The sequence below is a fragment of the Globicephala melas genome, chromosome 2, assembly GCF_963455315.2.
Source record: "Globicephala melas chromosome 2, mGloMel1.2, whole genome shotgun sequence".
Taxonomy (NCBI): Eukaryota; Metazoa; Chordata; class Mammalia; order Artiodactyla; family Delphinidae; genus Globicephala; species Globicephala melas.
This window is the reverse complement of record NC_083315.2, coordinates 138,050,770-138,069,660: the sequence shown is the minus strand read 5'-3', so window position 1 is coordinate 138,069,660 and position 18,891 is coordinate 138,050,770. Positions and strand designations below refer to the sequence as shown.

The window sequence follows — 18,891 nt, the reverse complement described above, 5'->3', positions numbered from 1 at the left end:
TTTCCAATCATAATAAATATTAAAAACTTATAAACAAGTTTACTCAAGAATTTGAGTACTTTTTCACTCAAAGTCAAGCAATTTTCTTTTAACTCCTCAACATCCTAAGTCCTGAACATCTCAAGTGTAACTGTTTAGCAGCGATCCCTAACCTTTACCTGCTTAGAGCCTAAATTTGATTTTTCCCTCCCCTGCTTTCTCTTCCTTCTGTCCTCCAGGACTAAGCAGAGTGGAAATTGCTGCTGGGATAAGTAGGATGGGTAAGAAGGAAATTCCAGGTTGTCGACCAGTAAGTGGAGGGAGGAATGGCCTGTGGGGTAGCAACTTGTGGATGCACCCGGCCAAAATGACACACTACCAACCAGTAAACCAGGAGCAACCAGATGGGGACTAGATATTTCCCCGATGAAGCCAAATATTCATCCACAACAGCCCCAAAGACCCATCCACCCAAGAATGCCCCGAGAGTTCCAGGGCATAATACAATTACATATTTCCAACATTGCCCAAACATGCCTGGCAGTTCCTGAGAAATTAGGCTTATAAACAGACTACAGCAACTTTAACAATAAAGACTCATAAGGGGAAGTATTAGTAATGGAACGAACAACATAAATGGAAGAAAAGAGAAAAATACTTCACTATGATCTGGAAACACAAAACTATCGGCAACGCTGTAACCGAAAGTGGGATCCGGCAGCTTGCCACTCAAAAGCCAATAAAGAGGCAAGGTTGGTGGAAAGGAAAGTTTGCTTTATTTTTGGATGCCGACAAACTGGGGAGGGGGGTGGAGGGAGGGGCGGGGGGAGGCAGATTTCTGTCCAAAGCCCGCCCCCCACCCGACAATCAGTGGGCAAGAGCTTTTATAGGTGAAGGGAGGGGGCAACATGCAGAAACAGTACAGTCAGCTGTGCCAGTCATCTTGAAATTGGTCGTGTGGTGGTCTGACCAGTATCATCATGATTGTTTTAAATACGATTAATTTTTAGTTCCAGGGTCAGTTTGTTCCCACTTCCTTGAGGCCAGTTCTTGGAATTGTGGCAGCTTATGTCATGGCTACAGCCTGGTCATCATGTAGTTAACTTCTTCCACCTGGTGGAGGTTTTAGTATCCACAAGACAGCTCACAGGATAGGGCTCAGAATATTATCTATAGTCCTTGAGGAGGAACTAAAGGTCCTTAATTATGCTTAATGACTAAACTGTTATTATTTACTCTCGCTGGACTGTTTTCCTTTGTTTCTGCATTTTCTCACTTCTCTGATTAAACTTATTCTACGACTAAAGTTTTCCCACAGACAAAAGGCAGGCGGAGGACATGGGGGGCAAGGGCCATAGGGCCCTGCTCCATTTCAATACTTATTACTGAGAAACTCAAGAAACACAGGTCAAATACGCCACCACTTTATATAATAACCAGGCTGCTCACATTAACAGGGTTTTGGGGGGGGTATTCCTACTAGTCTCACCTTCTTTCTATTACAATTCCTCCCAACTGTTTCAACCTTTTAAAGATCTTATAAGCCTGAGTTATACAAATAAAAACACACATAGCCCAAGGGGAATTTAGTTTGAAGGTCTCAAAGATCCTTATCATTTCACCATAACTCTCTGAAAACCAAGGTGAGGCTCTCAGATTCTCCATTCTTCCCCTGGAATCTGCCCTCGGTCACCACGCTGTCCGAACGTAAGGACATTTTCGTTCTATTTGTTACATTCTTTTTGGTGAACATTATAAGTTGCCAGGCAAATATTTTTTAAATATCTCTATTTTATACACATTTACATGCCACATTCGTAAAGGAGGTCCTTCTGGATTCCTTCCAGAAATGACTGGAGAGGATTCAGGTTTTGCTCAGCTTTAAAACTAATTTTTCTCTCAAGGGGAAATTTCCTGGGGGACAAAAATAGAGAAAGCAGTCAGCTATAGCCCTAAGGCAACGGTGCCCAGGTTCGATTTATGTTCATGAGGCCATGTACCCGACACACAGTGACAGGACTGAAGAAGGAACTGTCACTCTGTGCTCCTACCTGCCTCTCACCTGTCATTCCCGCACTTACAGATGAGAGAAGGGCAGGGAGCATGGTTGCTTCGCCTGGAACTTGATAGAAATGTAAAATTCCTGGACTACAACCCAGACTTACTGAATCACAGACTCTGGGAGGGCCAGCAATCTGGTTTAACAAGCCCTCCAGGTGATTCTGATACAGATTAAAATCTGAGATGTATTACTTAAAAAAATAATGATGTCAAAGTATTTCTGAAAGCTCTTGGAGTAATTCTAATAAGTAACCAAGCTGAGATCACCTTTATGCTAACTGTAAGGGAATTGTGGGACTGTAAGCTGTAGATAGGGTCAAGATTTGAAGAGAATTTTTCAAGACACTGGCTGAGAATACTTCCCTTCTTTTCATTTCCCTAGTAGAGACACATAGTAAGTCTCTCACTCTACTTCTGAATGAGAACAAAGACAAACTAATTATCCTCTACCTCTGGGAACCTTTCATAGTTTCAGCTCCATGCCAGCTGAGAACGAACATAATTAAGATTGCACCTAAAAATCAGCTCAAGAGCTAAGCTGGTTGAATATTACCATTTTTTCCATAAACAAAACAAATGGGCTAAAGTTTGATTCTTCAGTAGAGCTGAATATAGCGTGTAAGGAAGTCGAAGAAATATTTCTCTAAATAAATTGGGCAGAGAGAGCACGGCTAATTTTTTTTTCTAGGATACCAAATGTATCATCTTTACCCTAAATATAAGAAAATGAATAATGGTACACTGTCCCACAGCATTTGTGGGATGCAAAAAATTGCCTATAGATACTTCAGGCCCCTTTGCCTTTGTTTTTAAGAAATACAAGAATAAGGCCAAATCTAATTATCTTCCTCTTTTTTGAGTATTACTTTGTTAATAAAAGGCTAAAGCCATAATTTCTTTTCCTAGACAAAAAAAAAGTGAACTAAACTACACTTTTTATAAATGAGCAGAGAAAAAGAGAGGCTTGGCTCAAATTAGCCAATTTTATTATAAACACCTGATCTAGATTTTTTCATTTAAAAAGGGGAGAGCATGCTGGTATCTCCACACATATAAACTGATGGCAAAGAAAGAGGGCAACTACCCTGTACTAAGAGCCTACGATGTGCTCATCACCGTGCAGGAGATGTGACAGATTTGTCCTGACTTTAAAGATAAAGAAACTGAGGTCATTTGGAACCTTCCATGGTTCCATGGAAGTGAATTTCAGAGGTTTCAAATACAGGTCTGTTTGGCTACAGAAACCCATGTTCTCTGCACTATAGCAAAGCTGTGTTCTTGTCTGGGATAATAGTTTGTTTAAAAGAAAAATAATAAATTATTGCAGAAATGCTGACCCCCATCTTCCCATCTTTGTCCCTTCTCACCTTTCAAAGATGCCTACCAAAGGGCCTCTCCAGCCAGTACACCATTCATTCATTCATTCATTTAAGCCCCTAACATGTGCCAGGTCTGTACTAGGGGCTCAGACACAACACCTCCTGCGTGCTAGGTACGCGGCAGGTGTGACCAGTGGTTTTACTCGGACCTCCCTTTGAGGTTCCGCCAACACGCACCCAGCTTCCAACACAGCTAACTTAACCAGCTTTCATAGATGTGATTCCATTTCCAAAAGCACTGAGCAATAAAGCAGTGGTGCCAAGATGCCGAAAGCAGGCCAACCCAGAGCCTTCCAACACTTCCGTTCAGTAGTTTTAACCTGACACGTCCGCGCGCTCACCTCGTTCACTGTCCATGGTGACCAGATACGGTCTCCGGCCGCTGGGAGCATGGCCCGCGTGGGGCCACTGGGCGGCCGATCGCTCAGGCCACCCTTATGCCCAGAAGGCGAACACGCAAACCCAGCCCAGAACTCGGGGCGAACCTTGAATTCAGCGCCAAGAGCTCGCGGCGCCTGGGTGGCAGGGCTCCCCAAAGGTCGGCTCTAGCCCGGGGACACCCCGCAAAGGGCTGCGTTGGCAAGGCCCGCTGCCCCGCGGCATCGAGCGTCCCCTCCACCTGGGCGTCCACCGCACGTCCTTCTGCCACATCCCTCCGGGACGGGCTGCCAGGGCCGCCTGTGCCTCTCCAGTCCTGCCCGGCCGCAGAGGGTGACGGGCGGAGGGGCGAGAGGGCACCCGGCCGAGGCTCCCGCGAGCCCTGCACAAAGGCGGGCGTCGGAAACAGGAGGACTTCCCACCCCCGGGCCCCGCGGCCTCCCACCCGCGGCCTCCGCCTCCCGAGCGCACTTACTGTCGGTCGCCATGGTCCGGCCCGGGGCTGCGGGGCGGCCGCCAGCGCCTGGGGTACCGGCGCCGAGCCGGGCCGGCGCGCTCCTCGCCAGGCCCCGCGCGCTCGGGGGCCGCGCCGCGCACAGCCCCTCCCGTCGCGCGCCCCCGCCGCGCCGCCCCGCGCCCCGAGAGCCCAGGCCCGCGGGCAGAGCCGGCCGAGCCCCGGAGCCGGGCGGCTGACTCACCCCTCCCCGCCTCGAAGCGCTTGTCCTCCCTCCGCGACCCTCCCCCTAACACAATGAACGCAGCCCCTTGGAAGAACGCTCCCGGCCGCGCTCCTTTCCCACCACGTTCCCCGCTACGTTCTCGTTTCCGTCTCACCTTTTCCAATGTCCACCTCATCCTTGCCTCGACCTTCCTGCCTGCGGCTTGGCACCTCCAAACACTGGAAGGAGCAAAGCAGGAAAAGAGAGTTGAGAGTGGGAGGCGCCGCTCAGCCAGGTGCAGGACACTAATCTCCTGGCCCGAGAGCTCCTGGGAAACCCGCCCAACACTACCCTGGTAGGTTCCAAGGGTCCCGTGCTTCTCGTGTTAACCACCTGTTTTGTCTCCAGTGTGAAATCAGTGTCTGGCCCATAGTAGGCTCTCAGTAAATATCTGTTGGGTGGGTGGGTGAATGGCTATATGACGGAGGCCTGCGTGAATAAATGAAGGATTGAATAAATGGCCAACTAACTGGATGCCACCTGGATGAGCAGCTGATTAACAGAGGACCACCCGCCCAACCCAGCCCTACCAGCTGACTGTGAGTGGATCCTCGAGTACCCTGAATCAGACTGAATGAGGGAGCCAATGAATGAGTTTTGTGCCTCCCAGGCCCTTCGTGATTCAGGAGGGCTCCAAGCTGAAGCCATCTGTGAGAGATGTATAAATGTTCCTGAAGTCCAGAAACCAATTTCCGATGGGCTCTTGGTATATCAGGGGGAGTGGTACCTGAGACCCCCCGCCATGTCCCTGATGTAAACAATCAAATGACTCCAACATGTGTCCTGAAGTATATGGTGGCTGTTTACTTCTTACAGACACATCTGTTTGCTGCATTTGGGGAAGCACCTTCCACCCAATCAGTAGGGATCCCCGTAGGGATCACCCCAGCCCTGGGCTAGACACTGAGAAGACCCTGAAGTAAGGCAGGGGCAGAAGCAGCTCCCATTTGGCTGGGCAGACACAGAAAGCAACCAGGGAACAAGCCAGGACTCCTTTCTGATCCATCCACAGAGCACAGATGAGGGAGACATGGATATTCTGATTGGGCCCCATATCCAGAGCCAGTACATCTGAAGTGGGACTGAGGGCATCAATTTTTTGTTGTTTGTTTTTGATCGTTTTGTGTTTAACACAGGTGATTCTGAAGCACACTTATAATTAACCTCAGAGATCTGACTCATTTGGCTTTCACACCAACCCTCTGTGGTAGGCCCCAATGCAGAAAGACTTGAAATGTGTAAGATGGAGAACGGGGGGGGGAAAAAGGATTAAATATGACCCTGGAGTTTTGAGGCTCACAAAACAGGAGGTTAAGCTGATTTGAGGGGGAAGATGGTGATTTGGGTTGAAGTCATTTGAAGGGTCAGTAGAACATTGGTGAGGTTCTTTATTCATTAACTGAGCCTACCTGTGTAAGTCAGAAAGAGGAAAAATCATAACTCAACGTATAAGTTCAATAATGGTTTTCTGAATGACCAGTTCGAAAGCAAGTTTATTAGCCTGGAGCCAGATGTCAGATGAGGAGGGTTAAGGAATAAGTAGACCTCAAAGAGGTAGAGGCCCTGGTATAGATAATTCTCTCCAAAAGTTTGGCAGTACAGGGAATGAGGAATGGAGAGCTTCAGAGGAAAACAGGCTTCAGGTGAGATTGGTTTTTTGTTTTTTTAAGATAGACGATTGTTCAGAAGGAAAGATACTTCTGCCCTTATATTCAAATATGTAAAAGAAAGAAATTCGCTTTTCTACAGCTAAGTTAATTTTCTGGCCCAAGTCCAAATTCCACCTATTGTTAGGAACCTTGATTTGAGTCAGTTCGCGATAAACTCCATCAATTCAGAGGCAATTCAGAGACTTCCCTCCCCACTTTTTCTTGCAGTTGTGGAAACATTTGGAGGAAAGGGTTATAAAGCATCAGGAATGTGAAGAGGTATTTGGCCCTCGGGCACCGTGTCCTCCCTGTGAGGGGCCACTTGTCTGAATTTCAGAGCTCATCAGACCTCCTCAGTCAGGAATGACCGCCAGTTGTCTGTCCACGAGTGCGGCATCCATTGTCCTCTTGCCCACACCCAAAGCCTCTCCGGGTCTGACTCTTTCTCCTTGACCTTCCCATTGCTTTTGAGGGGAAAAAGCATGACGTGCCCATGCCATTCTGGGGAAACAGGGAAACCTGGGAAGGAGTCTCAGGCCTTTTCTAACAAGCCACACACACAATCACTTTTTTGTTATTCTTTTACTGTAGTGATGAAGAGGAACTCTGCATGGTTTGTCAACAAACAAGACGTGTTTAATATGGTGTTAGACAAAGATCCCCCTAAGTCTCAATTGCCCCAATCTATCTGTAAGTTCTATCGTCCCCCACCGGTCATTAGCAATAGGACTTTTCTCTAAGAAAGTAAAAGGAATGAGTACGGGATGTTTTCAACTACATACAATGCATAAGGGTGGCTTAAACAGTAAGAACGTTGTATTGTCTCCTATTGTGAGGAATCCAAAGGTGGGTGGTCCCTTGGTTAGTTTGGCATCTCAACAGTGTCAGTGGAAAGTCAGACTCCTTCCCTCTTCCTCCTCAGCCATTCTGAGTCTGTTGGCAGCAGTCCCCGCTCATGATCACAGTAAAATGAAACCTCATGTCCTCACAGGACAACTTTCCAAAAGGAGGGGGAGGGCATTCCTTCTCATCTCTCTCTGCAGTCAGGGAAGACAATCTTTGTAAAAAGCTCCCTCCATCAACTGTAGCTGCAGTGGAGGCTGGGAAAGCAAATGTCTGTTATTTTGAGCTTCTCTGCCATGAGGTAGGTTCTGTCAACAGGAAGAAGGGAGTAGGGAAGGGCTGTTAAGAATCTCCTCAGTTCTCTCCTTGATGACCCTTCCTCTCTCCATGGCCCAGGAAATCTGTCTCCCAATAAGAGACTGGAAAAATGACTGTTAAAACATCCTGTTTTCTTGCAAATCTGTGTCTTGTATGTGGACCTTAGCTTTTGAAACTCAAAAGCCAAGGTTTGGGCCCATTTGAGTTCTCTACACAAACTAAGGCCACAGATGCCAAGGTCTACGAGCCACAACTACTGAGCCCACGTGCCACAACTACTGAAGCCCGCGCACTTAGAGCCCGTGCTCCACAACAAGAGAAGCCACTGCAATGAGAAGCCCGCGCATTACGACGAAGAGTGTCCCCTGCTCGCTGCAACTAGAGAAAGCCTGTGTGCAGCCACAAAGACCCAACACAGCCAAAAATAAATAATAAATAAAATAAATAAATTTTTTTAAAAAGAGACATGGTAAATAAAGTTACATATTAGGAGTGAAAACTACCTAAGTCCATATCAAGCTAGGATTCCAACACACTTCCAAGGGGAGAAGAAGGAGCCACCGCAGAGAAAGGATCTGAAATACAGAGAAAGGCAGGAATAGGTTTTGGATGAGAGTGGCTCGCATCACCAGTGTACAGAGTTCCACCTTGGAGAGAAAGATGCATTTTTCATCTCGGAAACTTAAGTTGAGGAAAACAGGCTGATGAAGGTCCTCTTTGTGGTTGGAAGAGGGAGGTTGAGGGAGTGCAGTCATGCTCTGTGGCCCCAGAGTTCCCTGTAATGTAGGACGCATGCTGAGTTGCCAGCAAGGAAGGGAGCAGAGAGAAGGTTGAGGGCTTAGGACAGTGGGAAGGGTTTAAACTGCCTCTGTTAGGAAGGTGAAAGGGAATCCAAGGGATGAATAGAAGAAAAGGACTTCCGGTCCACAGCAAGGACCCACCTGGAATTAGGCCTCGGGAGCCCAGGAAGCAAGGCAGCCATGTGGAAGCTTTCTCCAGCATCACTGGGGAAAGCAGGGGATGGAAGGAGATGGGACTTGAAGGAAGGCTAAAAGACAGAGGAATTCGAGGTCACCGTGTCCCCATAGCTACTAGCCACAGGGCTCAGTGGGTTGGAAGGATAAATGAAGCCACAGCAAGAGTGAAGAGGGACTGGGAGAATGCAGAGGCCCAGGGCCTGGAGCCCCTGAAGACCTAAGTAGGAGGACAGGCTCGAATGGCCTGGGAGAACGTTTGCTCTTGGGGCTGTGTATCCATAAGGGGAGTCGGGACAGGGAAAAGACTGGACCAACCATGTGTTCATAAAATGCTTTAGCTAAGGTGATTACTGAAGTATTACTGCTGCAGGGCTTTTCTGACTTTGCCATAATTGTGACTCAAATGTCACCATCCATGTTGCTTGAGTTCACTTCCAGAATAAGAGAGGACAAATACCTCTTATACACATGGCGTACACGTGGCATGGAAATCACCGTATAGGCCCTCTGAACCTTGACCTGTGACCACATCCTGTTGACTTTTATCAGCACTCTGGCTATAAACAAGCCTGAGAGCAGGGAGCGGGGAGGGGCTGCAGCCACTTTCTGTGGGTCTGCATCACGGCAGAGACTAGTTTTGGTTGAAAAAGCTATTGCTTTGTCTCTTTGTTAGAGTAGGTGAAAATAGAAAAATTACTTTAACTATGATTTGTGCATGTAGCCTGCGAGCTTCTGAGCAATATATCTGACAAGAGAAGCGAGGAGTTTTTGTTTGTTTTATGTAAAACTTGCCTTTGATTTTCATTTGGACTCTCTATCTGTCCTAAGCATCTGAACTCTCAGAACATTCAGATATGATATGGATGATGGTAATAGACAGAGACAGCTTTTTCAAAATAGGCATTAGATAATAAGTAGATCATGCTCTGATTTAACCCTTGCAAGTCACACAGGGGATGGGCTAATCAGGTACAAGTCCGGTCCAGAAAGTAGAGGGAAGGCCTGGGTCCTGGCCCTGCAGTTTGGTGATTAAGTTCCCAGCAGTTGCTGGAGAGAATCAAGGGCTTAAAATTAAAAAATCACAGCGCTTATGGTTGCCTGTCTCCCACTGCAGTTGCCTCTTAGCTGGTCCATACATGATGCCAGGTAAATGTTTAAGAAATCTAAGGTGGAATTTAGAAGAGGTAAGGGAGAACAGCCAGTCTCAGGAAAAAGTAAGAGAGAGTCGGGGAACCAGGCAGAAAAATAGGTCAAAATGATGGCTTTGCTGTTCAAAACTCTTTATGAATGCAATATTAATTTCTTTTTCTTTTTTTTTTTGCGGTATGCGGGCCTCTCACTGTTGTGGCCTCTCCCGTTGCGGAGCACAGGCGCCGGACTCAGGCTCAGCGGCCATGGCTCACAGGCCCAGCCGCTCTGCCGCATGTGGGATCTTCCCGGACCGGGGCACGAACCCGTGTCTCCTGCATTGGCAGGCGGACTCTCAACCACTGCGCCACCAGGGAAGCCCTCTTTTTCTTAATAGTGATGAAGGGCAGCTTATTTGTTTGAAGTACATTTTAGCACTTTTTTTTAAAGTAAAAAATACATAGTTATAGAAATAATACTAAAAAGCTCAAGCATCGTATACGAACCCTGGGATCATGTGTGCCTGGAGGAGGGGCGTGCAGGGGCCAGAGAATGCATCCTAAGAGTTCTCGATTTTTGCCAAAGGCGGGAGTCGGCCAACGTTCACCAAGTATGGGCCTCAGCGCAACGGGTCTAGAATCACCCCCCAAGAACTTGCTAAAAATGCATATTCTCAGACTCCAACCAGCACTTACTGGATCAGAAGCTGTAGCAGTGGGACCCTGGAACATGCATATTAAATGAGCTCCCCAGGTGTTTCCAACACAACCTAAAACTGGAGAACATTTGACCCAAGTAAGCGTTTCCTCACAGGGTAATAAAACTGCCTGGAGACCTGGAACTTCAGACCCGGGAGTTTCCGCTTTGGTCTTCTCTGACAATGGAGAGTGGAGGCCTTGATAAGCTACTAAATGCTGAGAGATCAGCCACTAAGAAACAAAGGCAGTGCTAACAAACTTGTTCAATAGGGCTTCCCTGGTGGCGACACGGGTTTGTGGCCCGGTCCGGGAAAATCCCACATGCCACGGAGCGGCTGGGCCTGTGAGCGGTGGCCGCTGAGCCTGCGCGTCCGGAGCCTGTTGCTCCTCAACAGGAGAGGCCACAACAGTGGGAGGCCCGCGTACCGCAAAAAAACAAAAACAAAAACAAAAAAACTTGTTTAATAAATGGCTCTTATTTAGATCTAAAGACCTCTGTTTAAAAATGAAGTCCATTCCTTCTTTTTATCCTTCATAAAGATAAGAACTGGTCACAATTCTCAATAATTAATTCTTCATATCATAAGAAAAAGCTCCAAGAGTTATGGGGCCACATAGTTGCTTTCTTGCCTCCAAGCTAAGTAACTCCGATTCTCTGTCAAAATACTTGTTTGTTTTAGCTAAAATAACAAGATATAATTTTTCAGATCTGTGTTTTATTTAAGGAATAACTCTTGGACAAGGAGGGAAGTATGGCTGTCAGGAAATAAAATACCCACTTCACTTTACCTCTGAGTATTTAATATTTTTTCCATTTGATATAAGAAAACAGAGCTGGATAAGTGTAAGGGGAAATGTAACTAAGTTTTAAAACATTGATCTGCAATAATAATATATTTCAAGGTAGAATAAAATTTATGGTTTTAGTAACTCATTTTTATGTCATTCTCCTTAGTTCTATTTTCTAACCCTTTAAACGTCTTGACCTCTTGATCTTGTGCTTCCCTCTCACCAAACCATCCAGTTTCTCTCCTCAAGCAAACTTCTGAAAAGAATGATCCATCCACAGTGCATCACTTCCAATTTAATCCTCAACACGCTACTAAAATTCACCCTCTGGAAAAAAAAAATTCACCCTCTGTCTTAACGCATTCAGACGGCCATAAACTTGGTGCCTGAAAATACAAGCATTTATTTCTCACAGTTCTGGAGGCTGGTGGTTCCAAGATCAAGGCAATGGCACATTCAGTGTCTGATGAGAACTTGCTTCCTGGTTCACAGAGGGCCATCTTCTCACATGTGTCCTCACAGAGAGGAGAGGGAATAAGAACTCACTGGGGCCTCTTTTATAAGGGCACTAATCTCATTCATGAGAGCTCCACTCTCACCTAATCACCTCCTGAAGGCCCCACCCACCTCCAAATACCATCACGTTGGGGATTAAGTTTTAACATGAATTTTGTGGGGACAGAAACATTCAACATTCAGTCTATAGCACCCTCAATAAAGGCAGTGACTTTCTAATTGGCGAACTCAAAAGGATAATTTTTGGTCTTTATTGTATCATACTGCTGCATATGATGACTAACTTACCACTCTCTCCTTGAAATTCTATTCCCTCAACTTGTGTGACACTTTGTTTTCTTACACTTCCTCCTGCATTTCATATCGTTATCAATAGTTCTTCTCCAAGGTCCTCTTCCCCTCAAATTTTCCTTATATTGGTGCTCCACCCTCAGTTCATTGCTCTATCCTCCACACTCCCTTGGTATCCTATCATCTCTCATGGTCTCAACAACCAATTCTTTGTAATATGTGTGCAATCTCCCCTGCGATTCAGACTCATATGTGGTGGTTAAAGCGTAGGTTCTGGAGCCAGACCACGTGGGTTCCAACAATGGCTTTATCACTCAGCAGCTCTGTGATCTTGGGCAAGTTACTTAACATCTTTGTACCTTTGTTTCCTCTTCTCTAAAGTGATGATAAATTAATAACTCCTGGGACTCCCACTTCTGGCAGTATGACAGATCAGCTACTTTCAAAGGCTATTCTAACTCTTCCCGAATAAATTACTATAAAAATAATTATTCATGCATTCCTGTGCTCACTAAAAAGTAAGGAAAATTTCCAAGGGGAAGATGAAAACAATGGGCTAAAATTAGAGCAATGGCAGTAAGTCATAAGCAAGTGGGATGGAGACCAGTGAAGCAGAGTTGAACTGCTAACTCTTGCAATCAAGAACCCAAACTTTGAGCCCAAACTTGAGACTCCAGGGATTTTAGAGGTACAAGAATATTACTATTCCTGGCTCACGGTAGTGTTCCTGATGTTTTTTAAAACTATAAAACTTAAATCATTTATTGATCATTCACTTTTCTAAAAAACACAAACGTGAGAATAAAGGTAAACATACCCAAGACTCACCAGCCCTTGCAGAATAGGAAGAAGCCTGGACAGACAGCATGCAAATGTTTTTCCTTATACCTAATGTCTGCACTTCCTCACACATTCTAGAGTCCCATGTTTTGTCACCTCTTGCAGGAGAAAGGAAACTGAAGCTACAAGAATCATGTATAAGAGGGTCACAACTTTAAAGCTTTTGATGCTAATGGCTGGTACATTCTAGTTTGCAACTCTGATAAACGATATTAAATAAGAACTGTCAAATACCTACTCCCAGCTAACCTTTACTGTCATTCTTTGAAACTGCATCTCTGGTACTATTTATGCTCCTTCATTGTAGCTGTTGTTTCTCCCAAAGCACAAACCTAAAAGCCAGCAAAAAACAGCAAACGTAAGTCCCCTTTAAAGGGAAGCATCCCAAATTAGGCCCACCAGCTCACACGTGTTAAATTCAAGAAATATATGAGCTCCAAATGAAAATTACCAAATACAGCAAGGATAGAACCAACCATGAGAGAGAGAGTTAGCAGAAACAACAAATAATAGACTGATTTGTTCAATTTCAGATATTGAAATTATCAAGTACAGAATGTAAAATAATTATGTTTGAAATATCTCATGAAATAAATGATGAACTTAAAAAACTGATCAAAGAATGAGAAAATATCAAAAATATCTAGGCAGATATAAATAAAACTCTCAGAAATGAAAAAACAAAGTGAAAATTTAAAACTCAGTGGATGGAGCCATGGCCTGGCTAGGACTTAGCTCCCCTTGGCACCAAGAATTCCAGCCTAAAGAGGCCTGCCTGGAAGGCCACGCCTCACCAGTTTTATTTCATGTAGTCACCCAGACTGTACAAATCGCTGGAGATACTCTCTTCATTCGATCAAAACTTGATGTCAGAAAGTGTGTAAATCCACCAAAGGACAAAGAGATATCTGACTATACAGCCCTGAGGAGACAGGCTACATTTTTCATTTTCTTCGCTGAAGCATTAAGTCCCAATTATGTGGAGTGCAGTTTTGTGAATGAATTATACTTGTAAATATAAGGGATTTTCAGAAAGAAAGCTAATAGAGTTATTTACTGGTACAGTAGGTATATGGGTAATTTTGTTGGTAATTCAATTTTTTTTTCCTTTACTTAGGACCATTTAATGTATCCAAAAAAGCTTTTTTTTTAAACTCAAAATAGATAAGATCACAGTCTCTTAAAAGCAATACATTTAATACATTCATAAGATTTCAAATGAGTGCATACATGCTGTAGGTTTTCAATCTTCCTTGGACAACACAAAAAACACAGTACTCATGTTGCAAGTTTTGACAGGAACATGAAATCTCATTTTGACACAAAGACAGGTTTAAAAAATAATAAAACCAACACTGAACTAATCGAGCACCAGCAGGCTTCCTTAAATCTTCTATCCTATCCCACTTTTGAAATCATATGGCTGCCTGCTATACCAGCATTTCTTCTTCCCTACCCAACAATTCGACAAAAAAATTAGATTAAAAAAATTATAGATGTGTCACTGAATGAGTACCACAACAGGCTAAAGAAAAAAAAAAAGCCCACTTATTTGTTGAATGTTGAAAGAAGAGAATAAGATTAGGTGGGAAAACTGTAAGGCGTTTGATCCATTCACTTCACTCTGATATCAGAGCACAGGAACTGTGCTCAAAGGTGCTCAAAGAAATATCCCAACATTATTTATAAAAGGAAGGCTGCACTCATGTCTATGAAGAGCTTATAATACCATGGAAAAATATTTAAGTTATAAAGTTAAATGAGAAAGTGGAATACAAAACTTATACTCAGTATGATCTCAACTACGTAAAACCAAGCAAAAAAAAGGCTAAAAGTTCAAAATGTTAAGTTAGTGGTTGTATTTAAGTAGTGTACCTAATTGGATCTTTTCTCTTCTTTATTTTTGTCTCTTCCAACACTTTCTCTACTGGGGAGTTTTGTTTTTTGTTTGTTTTTTTTAATGATTAGCTACCAAAAAAGGATGCCTGATAGAAGTACTGAATTTGAGTTAATGAATTTAAGTCCAGCCTATAGGAAAGGATCTGTACATGTATAAAATTAGAAAACATTCCAGGCTACCCTCTGAATCCACAGTGTGTTAGCAGTAACTTCCGAGAGGCTGGAGGGCTTTGTCCTCTCCTCCAGCCAGGTGCAAAGTGTGACCAGATCCTGCCTGATGAAAACCTGCTGAATCGAACAAAAATGTCATGGATTTACAAAAAGGAACAGAAGTACCCACATTTGGCAAAAACCTATTTATAGTACAGGAGTAGCTCTTTAATACTATGATTAAACAAGGGGACGGCTACTTTCTCCTATCTTCTGTGCAGATAGCAAGTTTCAAAAAAGCTATCATCAATAAGAACTGTGGAAAGCCAATCCTGGCTTAGATACAGAAATAAAACAGCCCTGCAACAACAGTGGACAGAGAAAAGCCACGATTTAGGAAATTACAAAAATTGCTTTCTATAAAATTGATGCCCTTGAAAACATTCGTTTACTGTATATACTTTAAGGTCCCCACTACCACCCGCCCTCAAAAAACAGGGTGAAAACCTCTAACACTTTCTACCAAAGTAGCCACTGGTATGTTCATTCAGCAAACACTGAGGGAAGGCTCATAACGTGCGAGGTACTGGAGCGTCAAAGGGCAGACGGATATGCCCCTGCCCCAAGGACATCTTGGTCTCTCAGAGCGGGACGCGGGCACATCACCAACCACGATACAGGAATGAAAAGCAGATGCCACTGCTTTCCTACAACTCAAGAATAAGCTACAATTCTCACTCAATTATTTACACAAAAGTCCTTACACAAACTTTCCTGACTCACTAGGAGGCAAAAATGCAACTACTTTCCCTTGATAAATACTTCTAGAAGGGACAGGCATTAAATTACATTTTGTGATATTTGCCCTTAAACATCACAGCGCCCAGTAGTGAGGTCAGTTAACTTTCTTTTAAGCAATGGAGCATTTTTACTCCACGAATGAGACACTTTGAAGCCGAGAAAAAGTGACCAGCCCTAGATCTAGATCAAGACTTGTCAGGACTGTCAAAAGCCGAGATCCAGGAGTGTAAATTTCAATTAAAATCTTCAGTCTCCTCTGCCGTCCACTGATTTTCAATATGCTCCTGGGGCAACCGCTCCAGCTCCTTCCACACATTTGGGTGGTCCTCCAGATCTTCCTAGAGGGATCTCGCGATGTCCAGTCTCCTGTAATCCTCAGGCTTGACTAGGCTTCGCACAACCTGGAGGCACCACTGTTACAGGGTGTACACTGGTAGTGTGATGTTTGCAAAAATAGGCTGTCCATCAACATTGTGAGACGGCACAAACAGCTCAGTTTGGTTAACTAGAAGCCCATCAGTTGTCCCAGCATCTAGGAAGACCCAAAGATTACCCCGGTAGCTATGGATTCGGCGGCCCGTGCTGGGGGGCAGCGTCGGGTAGGGCTGCACCTCGCCGTCGAAGTTGAGCCACACGGGCAGCACCACGCGCGGGCTGCGGTTGTAGAAGATGACCTGGGACGGCTCGCGCGTGTTCACTGAGCGCAGCATCGGCCGCGGCCGCCCTGCCTCCATCTCCTGCCGGGAGCGGGGCTCCTCCGGGTGGGACTCTCCAGGGCCGGACTCCTCCGCGCCCCCCTCGGCCTCTTCCGCGTTCCCCGCCTTCTGGGGCACTACCTCCCGGAGCCTAAAACTCGGTACTTCAGTATTTTGTCGGGTGTCAATGGTAACACTAAAGAAAATAAGCTATCTCTTTCGATTGGTTGATTAATCTTTATACACAGAATGACTTTCTAGACATATGGCCTCTAAATAAAGGACAAGGTATTTCATTTTAAAATGTAATACCATTAGTTTCTGCTGAGAAAATTTTATAGGCAACTAGTTGAAGTTTACAGAGATAATACCTTCAGTTAACCAAGTATAATAGTATAGACAATGTATCAATTATGCTGCAAGAGACTAGGAAACTATGAGATAATCAACTATTTAAAACATTTAACAAAGGCAGAAGAGTTAACAAATTTGAGGCTATAGCAAAATTCATTTCAGTTAAATCATTTACACTATATGAAGTTCAACAAATTATGTGGGTTAACTGAAAATAGTTAACTGAAGCTAACATAGCCCAATTCATTAAGTATTATGGTGATAAGGTATCTGAAATCAACCTGTAGATAATTATATGAAAGCTTTTTTGTCATTTATCTTAAATAAGACTTTTTAAAGCCTCATATTGAAGTGCTTGTAAGAAAAGCACTTTTTTATGTGAAGGGAGAAGCTGGGAAACATTAAAAGTAAGCACATGACGACTACAGAGCAGGGGACATCCACAGCTATCAGAGCTGCTGCGCCCACTACAAGACAAAGCACCATTTTACCAGCCATGGCTCTGATGAGGCGGTCGCCTTCCTGTCCTCTGTAATCTTAAAATAAGCCTCCGGCAGTTAAGATAACGTGAATGTGCCTTTGTTCCTTGCAGCTAAATAGGATCCTGTCCAGACTGTTCTTAAAAAATCCAGACCCGCCGTATACAGCATATTAAACCAAATAATTCAAGCAAAAGAAACACCACATAGGGGCTTCCTTGGTGGCGCAGTGGTTGGGAGTCCACCTGCCAACGCAGGGGACACGGGTTCGAGCCCTGGTCCGGGAAGATCCCACATGCCGCGGAGCAACAAAGCCCGTGAGCCACAACTACTGAGCCCACGTGCTGCAACTACTGAAGCCTGTGCGCCTAGAGTCCGTGCTCTGCAACAAGAGAAGCCACCGTGGTGAGAAGCCCACACACCGCAACAAAGAGTAGCCCCTGCTCGCTGCAACTACAGAAAAGCCCACACGCAGCAAGGAAGACCCAACATAGCCAATAAATAAATAAATAAATTGATTAAAAAAAAAAAACCACATAAAAGGGGGTTATACAATGTGCAATGAAAATTACTACATAGTTGTTCAAAAGATAAATGAAGGGCTTCCCTGGTGGCGCAGCGGTTGAGAATCTGCCTACTAATGCAGGGGACGGGGGTTCGAGCCCTGGTCTGGGAAGATCCCACATGCTGCGGAGCAACTAGGCCTGTGAGCCACAACTGCCGAGCCTGTGCGTCTGGAGCCTTGCTCTGCAACGAGAGGCCGCGATGGTGAGAGGCCCACGCACCGCGATGAAGAATGGCCCCCGGTTGCCGCAACTAGAGAAAGCCCTCGCGCAGAAATGAAGACCCAACACAGCCATAAATAAATAAATAAATAAGCCAAGCATTTGAAGCCCTTTAAAAAAAAAAAAAAAAGATAAATGAAAATGTGAGAAGTTAAGCACCCACAGAGTCTCCTCAATGCCATTTTAAAAAGCAAGCATTCTTCAAACTGTAATTTAATTCAAGAATCAAGTGTAGGTTGGGAAGGCATTAATAACTCTGCTTATTTTCCTAGGTTCTTTATCTCAAAGCAAGAGTAATTTTCAGCCCATAGAGTTCATTTTTAAAGATACCTCAATTAAATATATTTTCTCTATATATACATGTGTGAATCTTGTCATAACTGAAATAGGTTATTAGAAGAGGCTATATAGTGTACCTAATTCAACTTGATAAAAACAGACCCTCCTTGTCAATTGAACCATGAGAGCTTTGTCTCCCATCAATCTGAGGATCTGTGTAAACACAAGCTTTCAATCATTACTCCTTAAGAAAATCACCTCAAAAATCACATTAACCACTAATAATCACTTTCGTTTCCTTGCCATCCAAGTACTTTTTAAAAGCTTACACTTTCCAGCTGTAATTATTTTGAAGTTTAGCATTCATATCTTTGCATTTTTAAAGCAATATGCAGTTCTTAATATTTTTGAAAAGTCAGTAAATGGTTCTGTATTATCTTGAATTTACAGCTGACAAAAGGATTTAGACAAAAAGAGGTGAATTTCTCAAGGACACACAATGAATCACTGACAGAACTAGGATAGAAATTTTTTACTTTCTAGCTTCTAGGTCAGAAAGCTACAAGTATTCAAACCATTTGGATAAAGTTTTTTAATGCATTTCCCTGTCATATCACTGTTCTGGAAATCCCTGTAGAAGACAAAAATCTTTGCCTAAAAGTTGGTTCAGTATCTCCTCTGGCAGTACAAAATAATTTGCAGACGGTACAACTGTACCTGTTTCAGGTTTTAACAGGCTGTTAAGGAGACTGGGAATGTTTCCTCACATTAAATACATCCACTCACAGTTAGGAAACCTTTGAGGCATTAAGAGAAAGGGGTTATAAACCCAGATGGGATCTTAGATGAGCTTACAACCACGTAAACTCATAACAGTACCAGAA

At 44.2% G+C, this 18,891-nt stretch overlaps 1 protein-coding gene and 1 pseudogene across 2 annotated transcripts in view; both read right to left on the bottom strand.

The window, feature by feature from the left end:
• SYT16 (synaptotagmin 16) overlaps nt 1–4,365 on the bottom strand; it is a 274,427-nt gene extending 270,062 nt beyond the window's left edge. Inside the window, exon 1 of one of the 2 annotated variants that reach the window (XM_060294878.1) lies at nt 4,273–4,365. In XM_060294878.1, the coding sequence (XP_060150861.1) occupies nt 4,273–4,285 (13 nt within the window). In that variant the 5' untranslated portion in view covers nt 4,286–4,365. Of the gene's footprint in view, nt 1–3,760; nt 3,848–4,272 lie in introns of those variants that run through there. The other variant, XM_060294877.1, reaches the window with a different exon arrangement.
• A 9,737-nt stretch (nt 4,366–14,102) lies between these two features.
• On the bottom strand, nt 14,103–16,218 carry LOC115852374 (von Hippel-Lindau disease tumor suppressor pseudogene; annotated as a pseudogene).
• Nucleotides 16,219–18,891: the final 2,673 nt, after the last annotated feature.